Source organism: Pelobates fuscus, chromosome 7 (genome assembly GCF_036172605.1).
Source record: "Pelobates fuscus isolate aPelFus1 chromosome 7, aPelFus1.pri, whole genome shotgun sequence".
NCBI lineage: Eukaryota > Metazoa > Chordata > Amphibia > Anura > Pelobatidae > Pelobates > Pelobates fuscus.
In genome coordinates, this window is record NC_086323.1 from 36,661,731 (window position 1) to 36,685,799 (window position 24,069).

Consider the following 24,069-nt stretch of genomic DNA (forward strand, 5'->3'; position numbering starts at 1 on the left):
CCTCCCCCCGGCCCCCACCCCTGGGCGGCGGGTGGGGGCCATAATAGTAATAAGGGGGGGGACCTACTGTCCTCCAGCCCCCGGCCCCCACCCCTGGGCGGCGGGTGGGGGCCCTAATGGTAAAAGGGGGGGGACGACCTACTGTCCTCCCCCCCGGCCCCCACCCCTGGGCGGCGGGTGGGGGCCATAACGATAATGGGGGGGACCTACTGTCCTCCCCCCACCCCCACCCCTGGTCGGCGGGTGGGGGCACTAAGTAAATTCCCCCCCCCATCAAGGTGACTAGGGGTGCCCAAGCCCCTAGTCACCCACCCCCCACCCAAATAAAAAATGCCCCTACCTACCCCCCTCACCCTAAAAAATAGTGAGGGGGGAATAAAATTGCTAACCTGTAAAGTAAAATTAAACTTACCATTCGACGTCTTCTTTTTTCTAAAATCTTAATTTTCAGCCCCAAAAAAGGCCAAATAAAAAACCATCATAGCCGTCGAACTAAAAATAAAATAAAAAACCCGAGCGCAAAAAAAAACCCGACGAAAAAGAAAAAACCAGAGCGCACAAAAAAATAATCCATCTTCACCCATGGAGGGCTCCGCGCAGACTGAGCTCCGCAGGGCGGGGCAAGGCTTATAAAGCCTTGCCCCGCCCTGCAATTAGCCTAAGAACACTCTGATTGGTGGGTTAAAGCCAATCAGAGTGCTCTTTGTCATTTTACAAGCGTGGGAAAGTTCTTTGGAATTTTCCCACGCTTGTAAAATGACACAGAGCACTGTGATTGGATGGCTTGAAATCCATCCAATCACAGTGCTCTGTGTCATTTTACAAGCTGGATGGTGTTTTTAACATTATATAGTGAGGAATACATGTTTGTCTTACTGACCCTGTAGTGTTCATTTGGTAGTGAAATGTATCTAATAGTTTTTGCAGATTTCTGAACACAAAATGAATCATTCAAAGATGTACATTTTAGTAGGAAAATTAATCTAAGGAGATTTCCTAATTTATTTTGCTTGGTAACAGCAGCAATATGAAAGCTGATAATATTAAAAAGCCAATTTCTACCTATTCCAGCTAACTAAATAAAAAATATTTTTATGACACATAAAATAAATATAATAAAACTACAATCTATATACAAACCAGTGTCATATACATCTGCATGTTACATAGTTACATTGCTTAAAAGAGACTTGCGTCCATCAAGTTCAGCCTTCCTCACATTTGCTCCCAAATCACAGAAAGGGACACTCCACTACCCAAATAAAAAATTAATAAATAAAAATCACTTTTTACACCCAATAAAAACATGCATTTATTTAATTAAAGCGGCACTGTCATGCCGAATTTTGTTTTTTTTTAACCCCCCTCCCGCCTCAACTACATCCAATCGACCCCCTAGTCACCCCCAAATGCCCCTATGCCCCCCACATTACCTATTTTTTATTCTTTATTTTCTGCCCCGATCTATATTCAGGGCGCCGCCATCTTTGTGTGGGTAGGTGAAGTCCCTGTGGGACACGTCATCTACCCACACTAGACAGACTGTGAGATTCCCGCACATGCCCAGTGAAACATCTGGACATGCGAACGGGAATTTCACCTATTCATTCATTCATCAGACAGACGAATGAATAGAAAAAATCAGACGAACAAACTAACACTGTGTATCAGTGTTCGTTTGTTTGTTCGGTTTATTACAAGGAGGGAGCTACCAGCGTGCAGCTCCCTCCTTGCAATATGTAAAGACAGAAGCGGCAGGGAGCAGTGCTCCCCACCACTTCATAAGCCCCCCAGGTCCCCTCCTCACTCTATGGGGGTCAATATGACCCCCATAATAGCACAAGGGAGATTCAAATCTCCCCAATGCCCCTACTCGCTATACCGCGAGTAGGGGCATGTCCACTAAACAGTGAGCAGCCTGTGGCTGCTCACTGTAAAAAAAAAAAAAAAAGGGTAATAAGGGGGGGACGGGGGACCTACTGTCCTCCCCTGCCGGCCCCCACCCCTGGACGGCGGGTGGGGTCCATAATGGGAATGAGGGGGGACCTACTGTCCTCCCCTCAGGCCCCCACCCCTGGGCGGCGGGTGGGGGCCATAATAGTAATAAGGGGGGGGGGGACCTACTGTCCTCCACCCCCCGGCCCCCACCCCTGGGCGGCGGGTGGGGGCCATAATAGTAATAGGTGGGGGGGGGACCTACTGTCCTCCCCCCCCGGCCCCCACCCCTGGGCGGCGGGTGGGGGCCATAATAGTAATAAGGGGGGGGACCTACTGTCCTCCACCCCCCGGCCCCCACCCCTGGGCGGCGGGTGGGGGCCATAATAGTAATAGGGGGGGGACCTACTGTCCTCCCCCCGGCCCCCACCCCTGGGCGGCGGGTGGGGGCCATAATAGTAATAAGGGGGGGGACCTACTGTCCTCCAGCCCCCGGTCCCCACCGCTGGGCGGCGGGTGGGGGCCCTAATGGTAAAAGGGGGGGACGACCTACTGTCCTCCCCCCCGGCCCCCACCCCTGGGCGGCGGGTGGGGGCCATAACGATAATGGGGGGGGACCTACTGTCCTCCCCCCGCCCCCACCCCTGGTCGGCGGGTGGGGGCACTAAGTAAATTCCCCCCCCATCAAGGTGACTAGGGGTGTCCAAGCCCCTAGTCACCCACCCCCCACCCAAATAAAAAATGCCCCTACCTACCCCCCTCACCCTAAAAAATAGTGAGGGGGGAATAAAATTGCTAACCTGTAAAGTAAAATTAAACTTACCATTCGACGTCTTCTTTTTTCTAAAATCTTAATTTTCAGCCCCAAAAAAGGCCAAATAAAAAACCATCATAGCCGTCGAACTAAAAATAAAATAAAAAACCCGAGCGCAAAAAAAAACCCGACGAAAAAGAAAAAACCAGAGCGCACAAAAAAATAATCCATCTTCACCCATGGAGGGCTCCGCGCAGACTGAGCTCCGCAGGGCGGGGCAAGGCTTATAAAGCCTTGCCCCGCCCTGCAATTAGCCTAAGAACACTCTGATTGGTGGGTTAAAGCCAATCAGAGTGCTCTTTGTCATTTTACAAGCGTGGGAAAGTTCTTTGGAATTTTCCCACGCTTGTAAAATGACACAGAGCACTGTGATTGGATGGTTTGAAATCCATCCAATCACAGTGCTCTGTGTCATTTTACAAGCTGGATGGTGTTTTTAACATTATATAGTGAGGAATACATGTTTGTCTTACTGACCCTGTAGTGTTCATTTGGTAGTGAAATGTATCTAATGGTTTTTGCAGATTTCTGAACACAAAATGAATCATTCAAAGATGTACATTTTAGTAGGAAAATTAATCTAAGGAGATTTCCTAATTTATTTTGCTTGGTAACAGCAGCAATATGAAAGCTGATAATATTAAAAAGCCAATTTCTACCTATTCCAGCTAACTAAATAAAAAATATTTTTATGACACATAAAATAAATATAATAAAACTACAATCTATATACAAACCAGTGTCATATACATCTGCATGTTACATAGTTACATTGCTTAAAAGAGACTTGCGTCCATCAAGTTCAGCCTTCCTCACATTTGCTCCCAAATCACAGAAAGGGACACTCCACTACCCAAATAAAAAATTAATAAATAAAAATCACTTTTTACACCCAATAAAAACATGCATTTATTTAATTAAAGCGGCACTGTCATGCCGAATTTCGTTTTTTTTTAACCCCCCTCCCGCCTCAACTACATCCAATCGACCCCCTAGTCACCCCCAAATGCCCCTATGCCCCCCACATTACCTATTTTTTATTCTTTATTTTCTGCCCCGATCTATATTCAGGGCGCCGCCATCTTTGTGTGGGTAGGTGAAGTCCCTGTGGGACACGTCATCTACCCACACTAGACAGACTGTGAGATTCCCGCACATGCCCAGTGAAACATCTGGACATGCGAACGGGAATTTCACCTATTCATTCATTCATCAGACAGACGAATGAATGAATAGAAAAAATCAGACGAACAAACTAACACTGTGTATCAGTGTTCGTTTGTTTGTTCGGTTTATTACAAGGAGGGAGCTACCAGCGTAGAACCCGACGAAAAAGAAAAAAACAGAGCGCACATAAAAATAATCCATCTTCACCCATGGAGGGCTCCGTGCAGACTGAGCTCCGCAGGGCGGGGCAAGGCTTATAAGTTTAATTTTACTTTATAAAGCCTTGCCCTGCCCTGCAATTAGCCTAAGAACACTCTGATTGGTGGGTTTAAGCCAATCAGAGTGCTCTTTGTCATTTTACAAGCGTGGGAAAGTTCTTTGGAATTTTCCCACGCTTGTAAAATGACACAGAGCACTGTGATTGGATGGCTTGAAATCCATCCAATCACAGTGCTCTGTGTCATTTTACAAGCGTGGGAAAGTTCTTTGGAATTTTCCCACGCTTGTAAAATGACAAAGAGCACTCTGATTGGCTTAAACCCACCAATCAGAGTGTTCTTAGGCTAATTGCAGGGCGGGGCAAGGCTTTATAAGCCTTGCCCCGCCCTGCGGAGCTCAGTCTGCGCAGAGCCCTCCATGGGTGAAGATGGATTATTTTTTTGTGCGCTCGGGTTTTTTCTTTTTCGTCGTTTTTTTTTTTTTTGCGCTCGGGTTTTTTATTTTATTTTTAGTTCGACGACTATGATGGTTTTTTATTTGGCCTTTTTTGGGGCTGAAAATGAAGATTTTAGAAAAAAGAAGACGTCGAATGGTAAGTTTAATTTTACTTTACAGGTTAGCAATTTTATTCCCCGTGAAAGATAAAAATGTGGTGAGAGCACTCAGAACATGCAAAGATAAAAAATATATTACCAGACTTGATTAAAAATGGGAATATCTAGAACAATAAAGCACAAATACATAGAGTAATATTGTCATAAAAGAGATAAAATTAAAAAATGAGACTGGTTACACTCACATATTACTGAGTCACTTTAAAAGCTGACTCAGACTTAGGGCTTTAGTGGAGATGAGACTTCTTCAGCTTTAGACGTCCTGTACCGGTTATGTTTGGTCTGCACTGGGAAATGATTCTTCAAATTACTCCAGGAAGCAAGATCCAATATAAAATTTCTTTATTGTAAAATAACTAGATATTAAAAAAATAGTAACATCTATCTTTGTCCAATACAGGTAAAAAACGTCCTTGAAAGCACAATACCACTGGTATTGTGCTTTCAAGGACGTTTTTTACCTGTATTGGACAAAGATAGATGTTACTATTTTTTTAATATCTAGTTATTTTACAATAAAGAAATTTTATATTGGATCTTGCTTCCTGGAGTAATTTGAAGAATCATTTCCCAGTGCAGACCAAACATAACCGGTACAGGACGTCTAAAGCTGAAGAAGTCTCATCTCCACTAAAGCCCTAAGTCTGAGTCAGCTTTTAAAGTGACTCAGTAATATGTGAGTGTAACCAGTCTCATTTTTTAATTTTATCTCTTTTATGACAATATTACTCTATGTATTTGTGCTTTATTGTTCTAGATATTCCCATTTTTAATCAAGTCTGGTAATATATTTTTTATCTTTGCATGTTCTGAGTGCTCTCACCACATTTTTATCTTTCACTGTATTGTTTTTTGTGTGTTGGAGTGATTCACACTTGGTGATAGCAGCACCAATTTATACTCTGTTCCCCAAATACTATTTACTTATATATTGTAATTTTATTCCCCCCTCACTATTTTTTAGGGTGAGGGGGGTAGGTAGGGGCATTTTTTATTTGGGTGGGGGGTGGGTGACTAGGGGCTTGGGCACCCCTAGTCACCTTGATGGGGGGGGGAATTTACTTAGTGCCCCCACCCGCCGCCCAGGGGTGGGGGCGGGGGGAGGACAGTAGGTCCCCCCCCATTATCGTTATGGCCCCCACCCGCTGCCCAGGGGTGGGGGCCGGGGGGGAGGACAGTAGGTCGTCCCCCCCCCTTTTACCATTAGGGCCCCCACCCGCCGCCCAGGGGTGGGGGCCGGGGGCTGGAGGACAGTAGGTCCCCCCCCTTATTACTATTATGGCCCCCACCCGCCGCCCAGGGGTGGGGGCCGGGGGGTGGAGGACAGTAGGTCCCCCCCCTTATTACTATTATGGCCCCCACCCGCCGCCCAGGGGTGGGGGCCGGGGGGGGGAGGACAGTAGGTCCCCCCCCACCTATTACTATTATGGCCCAACCCGCCGCCCAGGGGTGGGGGCCGGGGGGTGGAGGACAGTAGGTCCCCCCCCCCCCCTTATTACTATTATGGCCCCCACCCGCCGCCCAGGGGTGGGGGCCTGAGGGGAGGACAGTAGGTCCCCCTCATTCCCATTATGGCCCCCACCCGCCGTCCAGGGGTGGGGGCTGGCGGGGGAGGACAGTAGGTCCCCCGTCCCCCCCTTATTACCCTTTTTTTTTTTTTTTTACAGTGAGCAGCCACAGGCTGCTCACTGTTTAGTTGACATGCCCCTACTCGCTTTATAGCGAGTAGGGGCATTGGGGAGATTTTAATCTCCCTTGTGCTATTATGGGGGTCATATTGACCCCCATAGAGTGAGGAGGGGACCTGGGGGGCTTATGAAGTGGTGGGGAGCACTGCTCCCTGCCGCTTCTGTCTTTACATATTGCAAGGAGGGAGCTGCAATATTTTTTTTATTTTTTTTTTACAGTGAGCAGCCACAGGCTGCTCACTGCTTACTAGACATGCCCCTACTCGCGGTATAGCGAGTAGGGGCATATTATTTACTAATACCAAGTCATTTTTACTTAGTGTTGGTAAATTTGGCTGAAAGACCAATTTAGGTCTTTCAGCCTTTTAGTAGATAGCTCCCTGATACCGTGGGAATTAGGGAGTTATCTACTAAGCGGCTGCAAGATGCAGCCACAGCAATGAATAGGATCGGAGTTTCATTCATTTGAATGAAATTCAGATCCGAACAAAGTACCGAATTGCATCCTAACACCAATGGAGAAACAGTGCTCATTCTGTTAGGATGCAATTCGGCAGTTTTGCCGGCGTTCTGTCTAAGTGACAGGACGTTCGGCAATACTGACAGGAAGCATTGTGGGAACTGGGAGGAAAGCTAGGGATCATGGGAAAATTGGTCTGACCAGCGGAAATGAAGCACACTTTGCTCCTCCGCTGGTCAGAGCTGGTCAAGCGGAGGAATCCTCCATAAGACAGAGTCCCTACTTTGTCTTATGATTTTAAAGAAAACTAAAGAAGACAGGAAGAAAAGAATAACAGATCCCGAGAGAGGGTGAGAAGAGGAAGAGATTGAGGAAAGGTAAGTTCGGCATGACAGTGCCGCTTTAAGTATTTTTTTCAAAAGAGGTATACTTGCAACAGCTGTATTTTGCCTTTGCAAGCCCTCCTCTTCTAACCCCGCCCAAACCTCCTGTGTCTATCCAATCATAGACTTTACAATGCGGCTCAATGAAAAGTCTTTGCAAGGCAGGTGCTCTGGGCAATCGATACCTCTTGATTTTAGCTCCACTGAGCTAACCAAACCAGGAAGTAACAGGAGTGGTTGCCAGATTAATAGCTATGGGGTAACAAGTTTAATATACATAAATGACATAACCCACATTCATCTGGAAACAAATATTTATTGGGCTTTGGTGGGCAGTATAGGGAAACAATATAGCCACACAACTACACTTATCTCTCAAAGCATGCCTAATAAAATGACACCCTGAACCTAGACAGATTCAAAAATAGCCAAATTGAAAAGAAATCTCTAACTAAGCTATGTTTTAGTTCAATTATTTTGGTCTGAAACATTGTAGCGGTACTTACCTTATCCGGGGGCCGGACGCGGTCCTCTCTTCAAGCCGCGCGCGGTCCTGCGGCTGCACGAGCCGCGCGCGGCTCGTCCGACTGTTCAGACAGGAAGGCGGGCAGTGACCGCGAGAAGCGGTCACGTGTCCCGCCTGCAGCTAAGAGCGCGCCGCGAATCTCGGGCGCGCTCTTAAAGAGACAGTGGGAGCCTAAATTGCAAAAAGGCTCCCATTGGCTCCTGTCATGCCAATCACCCCATACACTTACCTGTTGGGGGAGTGGAAGTGACAGGAGCCAATCACATTAGTTTGAAGGCTACTTATACTTACCCTTTTCCCTTAGTTCGTTGCCCTATCGTGGTTTCTGCTACAGTTCCCTTTAGTGCTTGTTGTGTTCAGTTGTGTTTCTCCGTATTTGACCTTGGCTTTGTATTCTGACTTCGTTTTCGCTTTATCCTATTCTGTACTGTTTGCCGGCTTGCTGATTCCTGTGTACCAGTCCCCGGCTAGTTTTCGTTTACGCTGTCTCTTTGTGCCCTTGACCTCGGATCGTTCCTGACTCTGTTTTATCCTATTACGTCGAGTCCGGCCACTCTAAGGTCCGGTAGACGTATCTCTCCTCTGTACTGTCTTCTGTTAGGCTGGATCCTGCGTGTAGGGGTATATACTCGTTACATTACGATAGGGCCATGGACCCCGCAGATTTAGCTCAACAGATGGCGACCCATGAGGCTAGATTTGTAGAGCAGGATCACCGTATGGATCAAATAGCTCAGGCTCTCCAGACGCTCTTAGCTAGAACCATTCCAGCAACCGCACCTAATCCTCCTGCACCCCTGCTTCCTGAAGCATCGACTATGCCTAACGCTACAGCACATTTAACGCCTCCTCCTAGGTATGGAGGGGATTCTAAGACATGCAGAGGGTTCATTAACCAAATAGAGTTTCATTTTGAAATGTATCCACGTTCATTTCCCACAGAGAGGTCTAAAGTTGGGTTCTTTATGCACCAACTTACCGACAAAGCACTTGAATGGGCAAACCCTATTTGGGAGGCTAATGGACCTATGGTGCATAACTTTCACAGTTTCCTAACAGCTTTTCGCAGAACTTTTGATACTATGAAAAGGTCTAAGAATGCCGCTAGAGCATTAATGAGGGTTAAACAGGGTTCTAGGTCTGTGGCTGATTACGCTATACAGTTTCGTACCCTTGCCTCACAGGTCGATTGGACCAATAATGGGTTAACTACGGCCTTCATGGAAGGTTTATCAGACTCTATATTGGATGAGGTAGCAGCTAAGGAGCTTCCTATTGCCTTAGAGGACCTTATTGACTACCTCATCGATATAGATAATAGGATTCGTGACAGGCTCTATACTAAGAACAGGAATAGACGTTTTGTTACACCTATTCAACCCAGAGTTAATATACCGGAGAGTGTTAAAGTATCTGAAGAGGAACCTATGCAATTAGGGGTTGCCAAACTCTCAGATACTGAGAAATTACATAGGAGAAGGGAGGGACTCTGCCTATATTGTGGTAAGAGAGACCATATGGTAAAGGAGTGTCCTCTGCTCCCGGAAAACTCTCGCACCTAAGACCTTATAGGGGACTGGCCTTGGGTGTGATTTCTAAGTCTCCTACATTGCCTCCTAACCGACTGCTTCTCCCTGTTTCTTTACATATGGGAGAGAGTTGTATAGTTGAAAACATAGACGCCCTGGTTGATTCTGGGGCAGCCGAGAACTTTATAGACTCTGGTTTTGTAAAGAGAAACAATATTCCCATCAGAGAGAAGGAGATACCCTTGGCCGTTGAGGCCATAGATGGTAGACCATTGATATCTCCTGTTGTTACTCACGAGACTGCACCGCTACACATGTACACAGGGGTTCTACACTATGAAACCATTCGGTTCCAGGTCATCACCTCTCCCTCTTCACAGTTGGTGTTAGGGTATCCATGGTTACGTGCCCACAATCCCATTTTTGACTGGGAGACAGGGCAGATAAAATCATGGAGTGAAGCCTGCCATGAGTCATGTACTATTGAAGTCACGCCTGTGAATTCTATTAACGTTCCTACTGTTCCTCCTTTATCTACGACAATACCCTCTCAGTATTTAACTTTAAAGACTGTCTTTGATAAAAGAGAGGCTGACAAATTACCGCCTCACAGACCCTACGATTGTGCTATTGATTTGTTGCCTGGTACTATACCTCCTAAGGGCAGGGTGTACCCCCTATCGGTTCAAGAAAACCGTGTCATGGAGGAGTACATTAAAGAGTCATTAGACAAGGGATTTATTAGAAGATCCTCTTCTCCGGCTGGAGCGGGGTTCTTCTTTGTATCAAAGAAAGAAGGTGATTTAAGACCTTGCATTGATTATAGAGGTCTTAACAAGATCACCATCAAAAATGCTTACCCTATACCTCTAATAACAGAATTGTTTGACAGGCTCAAACATGCTACGGTATTCACCAAATTAGATCTTAGAGGAGCATACAATTTGATACGTATTAAAAAGGACCACGAATGGAAGACAGCCTTTAACACTCGGTCAGGTCATTATGAGTATACCGTCATGCCATTTGGGCTTTGCAATGCCCCAGCAGTGTTCCAAGAATTTATTAATGATGTCTTAAGGGACTTTATTCACTCATTTGTTATTGTGTACTTGGATGACATTTTAATATATTCTACTGACATTCACGCTCATCACAGACATGTTACAACAGTTCTGAAGACCCTTCTTGCTAATGGTCTTTATTGCAAATTAGAAAAATGTCTATTCGACCAGTCCGAGGTCCAGTTTTTAGGGTATTTGATTTCCGCCGAGGGTTTTCGGATGGATCCCCAGAAGCTCGCTGCAGTCATAGAATGGCCTCTGCCGCAAGGTCTGAAAGCCATCCAGCGTTTTCTGGGTTTCTCTAATTATTATAGACGTTTTATCAAAGGTTTTTCGTCTATAGTAGCGCCTATTACTCGTATGACTAAAAAGGATGGCAATACACGTGTCTGGTCTACTGAGGCACTTCAGGCTTTTGACTTTCTTAAAACTACGTTCGCCTCTGCCCCTATTTTACAGCATCCTGTCCCCTCATTGCCATATATACTTGAGGTTGATGCTTCCGATATAGGGGTAGGTGCTGTCTTATCCCAAAGAGAGTCTCCTGACAAGCCATTGCATCCTTGTGGCTTCTTTTCTAAACAAATGTCCAAGGCAGAGAGGAATTATGATGTGGGTAATCGCGAACTCCTTGCTATCATTTTAGCACTCAAAGAATGGAGACATTTGCTAGAAGGAACTAAGGATCCTATTCTCATATTTACAGATCATAAGAACCTATCCTACCTTAGCGAAGCTAAAAGATTGTCTTCAAGGCAGGCTAGGTGGTCACTGTTCTTGTCTCATTTTAATTATATAATCACCTATAGGCCAGGTGACCGGAACACCAAAGCGGACGCTCTGTCCAGACAATTCGAGACTATTGACAAACAGGAGATTGATGTCACTCCTGTCATTCCCCCAGACAGGATAATAGCAACTACTATATTGTCTATTTCCTCGTCCCTCTTGCAGGCCATACAAGCGAAACAAGGCATGGCACCCAGCGAGAGGCCTAATGATAAATTGTTCGTTGACATTCCCGAGAGACGGGATATTCTGTCACTTTATCACGATACTAAGACTGCTGGACATCCTGGTATTTCCAAAACAGTGTCAGCCGTTTCTCGGTATTTCTGGTGGGATACCTTACGTAAGGATGTTACTGACTATATAAGTGCTTGTACTACTTGTGCATGTATGAAAACCTCTCGTAGAGTTCCTTGTGGGCTGTTGCATCCATTGCCCGTTCCCGAGAGACCTTGGTCTAATCTATCAATGGATTTTATTGTTGAATTACCCCCTTCGAATGGTAACACAGTCATCCTAATGATAGTAGATCGGTTTTCCAAAATGGCTCACTTTGTGTCTCTTCGCAAGTTGCCCACTTCCAAGGAATTGGCTCTTATCTTCGCTAGAGAAGTGTTTCGATTACATGGTATTCCCTTATCTATTGTATCCGATAGGGGTAGCCAATTTATTTCCAGGTTCTGGAAAGTCTTTTGTTCGGAGATGGGTATTTCCCTCTCATTTTCTTCCGCTTACCATCCCCAGTCTAATGGAGCTGCTGAACGTGCCAACCAGTCTCTTGAGCAGTACCTCCGTTGTTTTGTGTCTCACCATCAGGACAATTGGTCTGACCTGCTTCCTTGGGCTGAATTTGCTCGGAATAATGCCACTCATGATTCTTCCGGCAAAAGCCCTTTTTACGTTGTCTATGGCCAGCATCCCGTTGTTCTTCCGGCTGCATTCTCCTCTCAGGGCATGCCAGTTCTGGATGAGCATTTGGCTGGTTTGCGTAATACTTGGGAGCAGGTTCAGCGTTCTTTGGTGGACTCTGCTGCCCGCCAGAAGGCTCAGGCTGACAAGCATCGCAGAGCGGCTCCTTCCTATGTTGTGGGGGACAGGGTTTTGCTTTCCACACGGAATATTCGCCTCCGGGTGCCTTCTATGAAATTGGCTCCCCGCTTCATTGGTCCTTATCGCATTATACATAAGGTTAATCCCGTTTCTTATGCCTTGGGTCTGCCTAAGAATCTGCGTATACCCAATGTATTTCACACCTCTTTGTTGAAGCCTTACGTACGCAACCGCTATACCCGGCATACTCCCCCTCCCCCTCCTGTCTCTGTGGAGGGTCATGAGGAGTTCGAAGTATCTGCTGTTATTGACTCTCGTTTTCTTAGGGGTCGGCTTCAGTACTTGGTACACTGGAAGGGTTATGGGCCTGAGGAGCGCAGTTGGATTTCTGCGGATGCTGTTCATGCTCCCCGCCTTGTACGTTCTTTCCATTCACGTTTTCCTGCCAGGCCTGGTCCTGCCCGCCCGGAGGGCGTGTCCTCAGGGGGGGGTACTGTAGCGGTACTTACCTTATCCGGGGGCCGGACGCGGTCCTCTCTTCAAGCCGCGCGCGGTCCTGCGGCGGTCCTGCGCGCGGCTCGTCCGACTGTTCAGACAGGAAGGCGGGCAGTGACCGCGAGAAGCGGTCACGTGTCCCGCCTGCAGCTAAGAGCGCGCCGCGAATCTCGGGCGCGCTCTTAAAGAGACAGTGGGAGCCTAAATTGCAAAAAGGCTCCCATTGGCTCCTGTCATGCCAATCACCCCATACACTTACCTGTTGGGGGAGTGGAAGTGACAGGAGCCAATCACATTAGTTTGAAGGCTACTTATACTTACCCTTTTCCCTTAGTTCGTTGCCCTATCGTGGTTTCTGCTACAGTTCCCTTTAGTGCTTGTTGTGTTCAGTTGTGTTTCTCCGTATTTGACCTTGGCTTTGTATTCTGACTTCGTTTTCGCTTTATCCTATTCTGTACTGTTTGCCGGCTTGCTGATTCCTGTGTACCAGTCCCCGGCTAGTTTTCGTTTACGCTGTCTCTTTGTGCCCTTGACCTCGGTTCGTTCCTGACTCTGTTTTATCCTATTACGTCGAGTCCGGCCACTCTAAGGTCCGGTAGACGTATCTCTCCTCTGTACTGTCTTCTGTTAGGCTGGATCCTGCGTGTAGGGGTATATACTCGTTACAAACATGATATTAATTTTGAGCTCACTCTGAATCCCCAATAATTCACACGTCAGTGTTTAATTCTTTATGAGAGTATTGTCACCACTAATTTGCAAATAATGGTGATGGATGCAGTATAAATTAATGTATTTCTTTCATTGTAGAATCTTCGTTGGATGGCTCCCGAGGTTTTCAGCCAATGCACGAGATATACAATTAAGGCTGATGTCTTCAGCTATGCATTGTGTCTCTGGGAACTTTTAACAGGAGAGATTCCGTTTGCTCATCTAAAGCCAGGTATGTTACTCTATAACCCAGATATTCACAACTTGAGTTCTTTTAGAACCCCAAAGTGTAATTTGGGAGTACTTTGACAAACAGCTCAGGTAATGACTAAAGTGAACTCGGACCAGGTTTCCTGTAAGTGAACTTGACAGTGTTCAGTTTTTGAAAAGTTGTAGGGTTCAATGTTCAGTCTATGGAGAGTTGGATGGTTCAATGTTCAGTCTATGGAGAGTTGAAAGGTTTAATGTTCAGTCTTTGGAGAGTGGAAAGGTTTAATGTTCAGTCTTTGGAGAGTGGAAATGTTTAATGTTCAGTCTGTGGAGAGTTGGAGGGTTTAATGTTCAGTCTATGGAGAGTTACAGGATTCAATGTTCAGTCTATGGAGAGTTGTAGGGTATAATGTTAAGTCTATGGAGAGTGGCATGGTTCAATGTTCAGTCTATGAATAGCTGCAGGGTTTAATGGTCAGTCTATGGAGAGTTGCATGGTTCAATTTTCAGTCTATGGAGAGTTGCAGGGTTCACTGTTCAGTCTATGGAGAGTTGCACAGCTCAATGTTCAGTCTATGGAGAGTTGTAGGGTTCAATGAAAGGGATCAATATAGAGTTGCCGGGTTCAATGTTCAGTCTTTGTAGAGTTGCAGGGTTCAATGTTCAGTCTATGGAGAGTTGCAGAGTACAATGTTCAGTCTATAGAGAGTTACAGGATTCAATGTTCAGTCTTTGGAGAGTTGCAGGGTTTAATGTTCAGTCTATGGAAAGTTACAGGATTCAATGTTCAGTCTATGGAGAGTGGCAGGGTTCAATGTTAAGTCTATGGAGAGTGGCAGGGTTCAATGTTCAGTCTATATGGAGAGTGGCAGGGTTCAATGATAGGGATCAATACGGAGTTCAATATAGAGTTGCAGGGTTCAATGTTCAGTCTGTGAAGAAATGCAGGTTCCAATGTTCTGTCTATGGAGAGTTGTAGGGTTCAATGTTAGGGATCAATATAGGGTTCAATATAGAGCCACAGAGTTCAATTTTCAATCTTTGAAGAGTTGTATGGTTCAATGTTCAGTCTATGCAGAGTTGTAGGGTTCAATGTTAGGGATCAATATAGGGTTTAATATAGAGTCACAGGGTCAATGTTCAATCTTTGAAGAGTTGTAGGGTTCAATGTTCAGGTTATGGAAAGTTGAATTTGTTGAATGTATGCAGGGCTGAAAGATTTGGCATTAGATCTAAGGAAAGCTGCATTATTCAGCATTCAATCTATGGCGAGCACGGGTATTTATTTTCAACACTGTACAGAACAGCAGGGTCCATTGCTAAGCCTATGTAGAGCTGTCTCACTCACTATTAATTCTATAGAAAGGGTTCATAATTGTGTTGTAAAAAGCTGTAGGGTTCATAGTTACCAGAGAGCTAATTTTTAACTAGAATCCTTATTAATGTAGCCTCACAAGACTTTAACTGCATCTTCAAACAACTTGTGCAATAATACATTGTGTCTCACTTCAGCCAAATTGAAGCTTATTTGCCCTGGGCTTCCACTTCTTAATTTGAGCTTAGTGAGAAGAAATCTTAATTACAAAAAATTCCAGCACCCATTAAAATACCCAAATTGGCATTATATTCCACAGCCCCATGGCACTTATAGAACTAGTCAAGTGTTTTTTTTTTTTTTTACATGTAACAACATTAAATAAATATTTAGGATTTTATAAATGCAGTCATATTCATAACTACATGCTATTCACCTAATAATTGCCTTGTTATCTGTTAGAGGCACAGACACAATATATACAGTGATATTGTTTTGAGAAATTCGGTCTCCAAAGAATTGATATCCTGGTTCTGATGTCTTTTGAACAGTTTGTTAAAATATTTTCTCAAGGTCAGTACTGACTGTAATTGGAACGAGATCAAGTCTTTATGCTGACCCCCTTTCCTTCCCCATATTTATCTAGTCTCATGCCCTGTATCATTTTTCGCTCGACTGCCCAATAACACTTTAACCTAGACCATGACCTCTGCTGCCAATATTTTTGTCAATCTTTATGAGTACTAGATTTTACTAGATGGGATTTATCTAAACGATCATCAGATGAAAAGTACATAATCTATGTGCGATTTGTTTCCAGTGACTTTGATACAATAAGTAGTGCTTCAATAATATGATGGAAAAGTGGATATTTGATTCGATATTTCACAATGCAATTGGTTAAGAAATTGTGTCTAATTTAGAGGCCTACATCCCAAGTTTTTGAAATTCAGAAAAGCAAAGACAAACTAATATTTTTGTATGCTTGACTCATTCATTACATTTTCATCTCCACAGTTTTAAAATTTAAAGAATATTTGTTGAACTCATATTATTATGAGAAAGAAAAGGTCACAGCTTCAAAGTGAATCTAAATAAAATAGCAGAAAGGGTAGAACAGAGCTCTCTCAAACACTCATATAAAATGAATTTGAGGACAAATTTGCATACTGAAAACCACACATCAATTTATTACATCCAGGCAGACATATAATTGCCAAGGAAGCAAACGGAAAAAAAAAGGATTTTTTTTTTATTAATCTTCATTACTCTTATTGAAAAAAATGTTTGTTTTTAGTGTCATTTAAATCAATGCATGAAAAAAATTAAACGGGGAAATTGAAAATACTGGATTTTTCTTTACTTGCGGAGACACATTAGACTTGGTTGGGGTAGAGCGTTTCAAGCTTTGAAGAAAAAAAAAGTGGTTTTATGATCAAAGACTTAGATTGCATGCAGAGTTCCAGCCTTTAGATAAAAGGATGGCACCAATTAGAAAATGAACTTATGTGAACTAAGTTCCAGGCAATATTATCTGATCATAGGATGATGTCGTTTGCTTCTCTTGGTTTACAAATCTATCGATCAGAAAGAAGAAAAGGAAATAAAGACTAACGTTGCAGCAACATGATTAAAGCATTCTCTCTGTACTGAATGGGTCCCCATGTTGAGCTAGCATGGCCAACCAGGTAGCAGGGACATAAATGTGTTTCTGCAGCAGGAGGCTGCTCCATCTTCCTCCCTCTCCCCCCCTCCAGCTCCATCTTCCTCTCTCCTCTCAGCCCCATTGTACTCCCTCGCTCTCTCTCCTCCAGCTCCATCTCTCCCCCTTCCAGCTCCCTCTTACTCTCTCCAGCTCCCTCTCTCCTTCTTCCTATGTCTCGTTCACTTCCAGCTCCAATTCCCCCTCTCCCCCCAGCAGAATTATCTGTTAGGCCACTTCACGTAATGTGGTGGGCCAGTGTACTTGCCAACTGGGAGCTGCATCATGTTCTTCAGCTCTTGAATTGGCAGCTTCAAGCAGTGTGATGCTGGAGAAAGTCTCATTTAAAACATAATTTACTGCTCCCCTCCTCAGTAAGGCTTCCTGCTATAGTGCACGGTGAAGGAGTTGACCTGTGTTGTCAGAGAAGTACCTGCCAGCTCCTTCACAGACACTATGCTCGAGAAGTGCCTTCTATATTATGAAACACTCAGCACCTCTGGTGGTACTCCTCCTTTCCCGCCCCCCACTCCCCTCACATATCTGTGGCTTTGCAGAGGAACATCCCAGACTACAGAAGCCCACTGGGAAGTTTCCCAGAACCCCAGTGGGCCAGTCCAGCCCTGGTAATAATGGTACAAATTATATCATTAAATGTGCAATGAGGTTGAGAGATACATAGTAAAACAGCTACTAGAAAAAAAAAAACATTTCTTTTTTAGTAAGATTTATTTACAGAGAAATTAGTTCCTCTACACTCTGGTTACTATAACTAGACTATAAATGCAGGTGAGTGAGGCTTTATGAACTAAAATTCATATTGCAAAATACATTAAAAAAAAATAACATGTATACTCAATTTTGGTGCTGCAAAGGTTAAGTGAACATGGCATCCATATCAAATGTGTGTTCCTCTTCACTAGTATGTCCTTTTCATTAAAATAAGAGCATAATATTTATTTTCATCTTGCAAAACTTACCTAGGAGAGAAACGCAAAGGGACACTATAGTTACCAAAACAACTTTAGCTTAATGAAGCAGTGTTGGTGTATAGATCATGCCACTGAAGTCCCACTGCTCAATTTTCGTCCATTTAGAAGTTTGTTTCTGTCCATGCAGCTGTAGCCACACCTCCCCGGACTGTGACTGACACAGCCTGCATGAAAACAAAATTGTTAAATTTTCAATCAGATGTTATATAATTTAAAAGTTATCTCCTGCTCTCATAGGCGTGCGTGCGGGGTGTGCCTGGTGTGCCTGGGCACACCCTAATCCCCGCGGCACGCGCTATGTGCCTCCCTCTGTGGGAGGATAGATCTCCCTCACCGGCCCACAGCAGCATGAAGGGAGGCAGGGGAGGAGCCGAGGAGCTCTTGCCAGCAGGTCGGAGCTCAGATCTCACGAGAGTAGAGTGAACTCACCACTGGACCACCAGGGATGGCAGTCCCCCCATCCCTACCCTACACAATACACACTAACAGCACCCACACACATATGTCACCCTTACACACACAGCCCCCTTACACATACACACACAGCACCCTTACACATACACACACACACTAACAGCACCTTACACACACAGCACCCTTACACATACACACACTAGCAGCACCCTTACACATACACGCACACACATTAACAGCACCCTCACACTAACAGCACTCTTACACATACACACACAGCACACACACACAGCACACACACACAGCACCCTCACACACAGCACCCTCACACACAGCACCCTCACACACAGCACCCTCACACACCACACACACACACACACACACACAAACAGCACCCTCACACACACACACCACCCTCACACTAACAGCACCCTCACACAGCACCCTTACACATACACGCACACACATTAACAGCACCCTCACACTAACAGCACTCTTACACATACACACACAGCACACACATACAGCACCCTCACACACAGCTCCCTCGCACACACAGCACCCGTACACATACACACACAGCACACACTAACAGCACCCTCACACAGTACCGTCACACACACAGCAACCTCACACACAGCACCCTTACACATACACACACCACCCTCACACTAACAGCACCCTCACACAGCACCCTTACACATACACGCACACACATTAACAGCACCCTCACACTAACAGCACTCTTACACATACACACACAGCACACACATACAGCACCCTCACACACAGCTCCCTCGCACACACAGCACCCGTACACATACACACACAGCACACACTAACAGCACCCTCACACACACAGTACCGTCACACACACAGCAACCTCACACACAGCACCCTTACACATACACACACACACTAACAGCACCCTCACACACACAGTGCCCTCACACACACAGCACCCTTACACACACACACCACCCTCACAAACACACACAGCACCCTTACACACACACACACACCACCCTCACAAACACAGCACCTTCACACACACACACCACCCTCATAAACACAGTGCCTTCACACACACACAGCGCCTACACACACACAGCACCTTCACACACACAGTAGTGTGTGTGTGTGTATATATATATATATATATATATGCGGCGTGTGTGTTTGTGCTTTAGGGTGCACACCCTTATACAATGGGCTGCGCACGCCTATGCCTGCTCTGTAAATTGAACTTTCATCACATACATGAGGTTATTAACAGTGCAAGAGATTGAAATTCTATATTAAACAGAATTTGCAAAGGAAGGATCCAGGACTGTTGGGGGATATGCAGCATTGTTACTGTGTGGCACATACTATCATCAGAATATTTTAGATATTATTGTTTTGTCTGTGAAAATTTATTTTGTGACTTATTTTTGGCATTTTCTATTTACATATAACAAGGTTCAGTATGTGGCACTAGGGCAGTTGCAAATTTAAATTTATATTGGCAGTGAGTTGTAAAATAAATGACTGCTGCAATAAAGCTTGGATAATGAAGCCACACATTTAATCTTACATCTGTTCCCTCATAGAAAATATAGGAGAAACAGTATGGGGGGGGGGTAATGTTGCCTGATAACCCCTGGAAAGGATCTGCATTGATTCAGCGCACACAATTTATAAAAATATATATATATTATAATATATATATAGTATTCAGTACAACAACGCCTCCTTCAGCAGGCATCAGAGAATGCAGGCAAAATGCCCAGTTCAAACCTCTTAAAATCAATTGATCTTGAATTATGTAAAGGAAAATCTATAATGAAAATGGATACAAAATGCTTCACATTTTCAGCACAGACTTAATGGAATACTGCTTGCTTATACTGTGGAAATCATATTGAGAATAGTAATGATTTATAAAGCTTTTATTTTAATAACTAACTGATTAATTATGACTTCCCTCAGTTCTGTGTTCTGTTTTGTTTTTTGGCTAATGGATGTTGGCATTGTAAGTTGACCATCGCTCAGGTTAACTGACATTTCTTACTAGTCACTAGCTGACAGTACAGACCAGTGATAGCTTATCTTGGCTTTGCAAGGTCACCTTGGATTTTCAGATAGTGGTAGACTGCATTTCCCATAATTGCCAACAAGACTGAAGTTTATTAGACGAGGCAGCCTGAATGTTGGCGCTATAGGCAAACAATGGTTCTACATTGATAGGCAACCTCCGACACTCCAGATATTATAGACTACATCTCTTATAATGCTCTTAAAAAAATATAATCCTGCCAAACCATCAGGCGAGATGTAGTCCACAACATCAAGGTTGTCTATTCCTGGTCTAGCTGATACCTATCAAAAGTTTCAATGACAGACACCCTTGGTATAGGCATTAGTTTAAAAAATCATAGCATTAATACATGTTTTTTTTTAAATGTTTTTTAATTGTTATGTTGCACAAAAATAAGAATTAAAATTTTTAAAAATTACAAGAGCGAAGACCAGGGTAAATTTGAGTGTATGCGCTAAATTGATTCCACCTGCTGGTAGAAGTAGTGTTTAGGAGTAAGTTAAGGATTTAAAAATCACCGATTTTGTTTGTTTTAATTTACCAGCAAGATTTTTAGTATTTGTTAAAGCAGACATGGGTAAAATAAACTCTCTGTATCATATAGCTCCCACTTCTAGTTTAAAATACAGCAGTTTATTTATATTTTAGGAAGATCTTATGATTTTCAAAAATACATTTTTTTTATTGCCCCAACCTAGCATTTGGCAAGCTAATAAAAATTACTCTTAAAAATTGCAAAGCGGACCTAGCAGAAGGAAACAGTAATTTTAGATTGTATTCTTTGCAGACCCTGAAAATGTCTATAATATTAATAGACAAAGAATGGGAAGGAGGCGTGAGTGTAATTCACAATACATCTTTTATCTTTATAATCAACATTACCGTCTCATGGCAGCTATTGATGGACACAATATATTTATATGATTATAATTTAGAATCTGTAATTGAAGGCTCTTTGAGAGATATTTGCATTTATAGATTGGCTGGTTTGACAGAACATTAATGAAGTCCTACTTTTACAGGTTTATAAAGACAGACAGATGTCATTTGCGTTGAAGGGCTTCTGATTTTTCTCATAACTCCTACATCTCCTGTGGAGTCGTGAACATATTTGGCCGCACCAATTACTCAGCTATTCTAATGTGTTTTCATGTAGCAATCTCATGAATACACATAAGTTAGAGGAGGCCTTTCTAGAATGTCTAGAGATTTGTTTCAAAGCATTTTTCTGTCTTTATTTATCTTTATTTAGCAAGGTTTTCAATAATAGTATGTGATCCCGTTGAGTTATCCCGTAAAGGGGATAGAAAAAAAAAGTAAAAAAATAAATAGGATATTAGTATACTGCAAAATGTAATACGATACAAACATCGCATTAAGTGCACATGGTAACAATGGTAACTAAATTGTAGCAACTGATAACAAAAGTTAACAGTACGAGAGAGATGAAAAGGAAAATAATCCCTCCATTTCTGTGACTCCTGGAGGTCCCTCAGCAAGGCGTATAAATCATGGTGCTCAGAAGCACCTTATTGGCAAATTCTCACCCAGGGGGCAAGTGCAATCACTGCCCATAGTGCAGCTACTTGTGTGTAGTATTTGCTGTTTGAATGCATGGGTGTGTTTGTGTGTATTGTTGGCGTTTGAATGTTGAGATGTATGCATCTATACACATACACTGCCACACACACTAATACATAGGGCCGGCCCAAGACATTGTGCTGCCTGAGTCCAAGGATGAAATCCCCCCCCCCCTCCACAACATATATGCATCTGCAATGGTAGTGTGTCTATGTGTGCATGCTGGGACTAAAGAGGGTCTGTGTGCCTGGGATTAAGTGTTTGTGTGCGTGCTGTCGGTAAAGTGTGTGTCTATGTGTGTGCTGGGGATGAAGTGTGTGTCTATGTGTGTGCTGGGGGTGCAGTGTGTGTCTTTGTGTGCTGGGGGTGAAGTGTGTGTCTGTATGTGTGCTGGGGAAGCAGTGTTTGTCCATGTGTGTGTGTGCTGGGGACACAGTGTGAGTCTGTGTGTGCACTGCAGCGAATACACGTACCTATACACTGTGTATCTGCATGTGTGTTAGTATGTGTATCAGTGTGTCTGTATCTGCATGTGTGTCAGTGTTTGTATCTGTATATCTGCATATGTATCAGTGTATCAGTGCATCTGTGCCACTGTATTTGTGTCAGTATGTGTATCAAACAGACACACACTGACATGCATACAGATGTACAGACACACTGATACGCATACAGATACAGACATACACACTGCCACATGCAGATACAAACACTGCCACACATGCAGATACACAGACATACAGATAGACATACACACTGCATGTCTAGGGCACACACGAAAGTCTACATGGTTCCCACACCTTTACGAACGAAGCATCACTGAGCTACTCGTGTTTATACTTTACCTTAAATTATACTTTACACTTTACAATTTATAGTTTAAAGTCACATGGACACACGCTTTTGTTTAAGCTGAAAGAAAACCTAAACTGTTACAATTTTATTATCTATAACCAAAATGTGCATGACAATCGTTTCCCATGACATGTAAAGCAAATGTTTAATCATGTACCCAGATGTCGCTGTTGTGGCACATCGAGGCTTACTGTAACTTTCTTGCACACCAAAAACAAAGAATAAAAAAAAAAAAAAGCATAACGTGTATTACCTACATCAGCAATACATATCAGCTGTCTAGTAGTTTTATGCCTCAGTGTATTTATGAGCATGTAAAAAAAAAAATCACTTGTATTGTGTTAAATCTCTAATCATATTGCAAATGTAATGGTTAGACATGAACAAGAAAGAAAGTGGTTCATTTTTGTTTTGGTAATTCCGAATTGCATTTAATAGAAATACGGTAATTATCAATTCAGATGACCCAAAATCCATCCAAAATGTTATGAAATTTGGACATTTATTATTCCCTTTAGGGCATTTGGTACTTAGGATACCAAACCAGGGCACTGTTAAGTAAATAGCTCCCCTAATTTGATACCCTTCAGTTGGATTGCCTATTTAAGGATTCCAAGTTGGGGTGCTATTTATTAGATGGCTCCCCTAATTTGTTACCTTGATGTGCTGTTCCCCTACTTAGGATACCAAATTAGAGCAATGTTTAGTAGATGGCTCCATAATGTTCTACCTTTACATGACATTGCCAAATCCAGGGGCTGTTCAGTAGATTAATTTGTATTATTATTTTTGTATGCTGTCCTGATGTGCAGGACGTGAAGAGTGCTGCCCTTGGTGACTGCAAACCATTGCAATGGCATGGCAGTACATTTTACACCCTGCATAACTGTTTTGCTAAAAAAATTATTAATGGTAGTTTGGGGAAAAAAAAAGTAGTTTTTTTTTATGCTGTTGTGCCGGATGTGAAAAGTGCTGCCCATGGTGACTTTGAAAACCCCTATCTTGGTGTGGCAATACGTTTCACATCCTGCACATCAGTTTGCTAAACTTTCTATTCTCCATTTTCTTTAAAAACTGTTTTTCATACCACTGTGCAGGGTGTGAAAAGTACTGCCCTTGGTGACTTTTAAAATCACCATAGTATTGGGCAGATAATTCCATGTCCTACACAATTATTATTTCTTTAAAAAATGGAGAAAGCAGTAACATGGAGACATAGACATGCATATGCCTCTATATAGAAGCATAGACATTTCATACAGAGGCACTGCAAGCCTATTGGCTTGCCTATCCTTCTGTATAAGCCTCTGTATACAAGCTTTGGCTTATTTAGCCTCTTTATAAAAAGTAAAAAATAATAAAAGCCCCTTTTCTTAAATTCACTAAGCTCTTTTTGTTGCTTAGTGAATACGTCCCTAATTATTAAGCTTAATGATGGCAATCCCATGTAAAGATAGGATACAAAATCAGGAAGTT

General features: G+C 43.5%; 1 protein-coding gene across 2 annotated transcripts in view; it reads left to right on the forward strand.

Moving 5' to 3' along the window:
* Positions 1-24,069, forward strand: part of TNNI3K (TNNI3 interacting kinase) — a 203,524-nt gene that overhangs the window by 115,710 nt on the left and 63,745 nt on the right. For both annotated transcript variants that reach the window (XM_063427225.1, XM_063427226.1), the window contains one exon: positions 13,544-13,676. In XM_063427225.1, the coding sequence (XP_063283295.1) occupies positions 13,544-13,676 (133 nt within the window). The remainder of the gene's footprint in view (positions 1-13,543; positions 13,677-24,069) is intronic.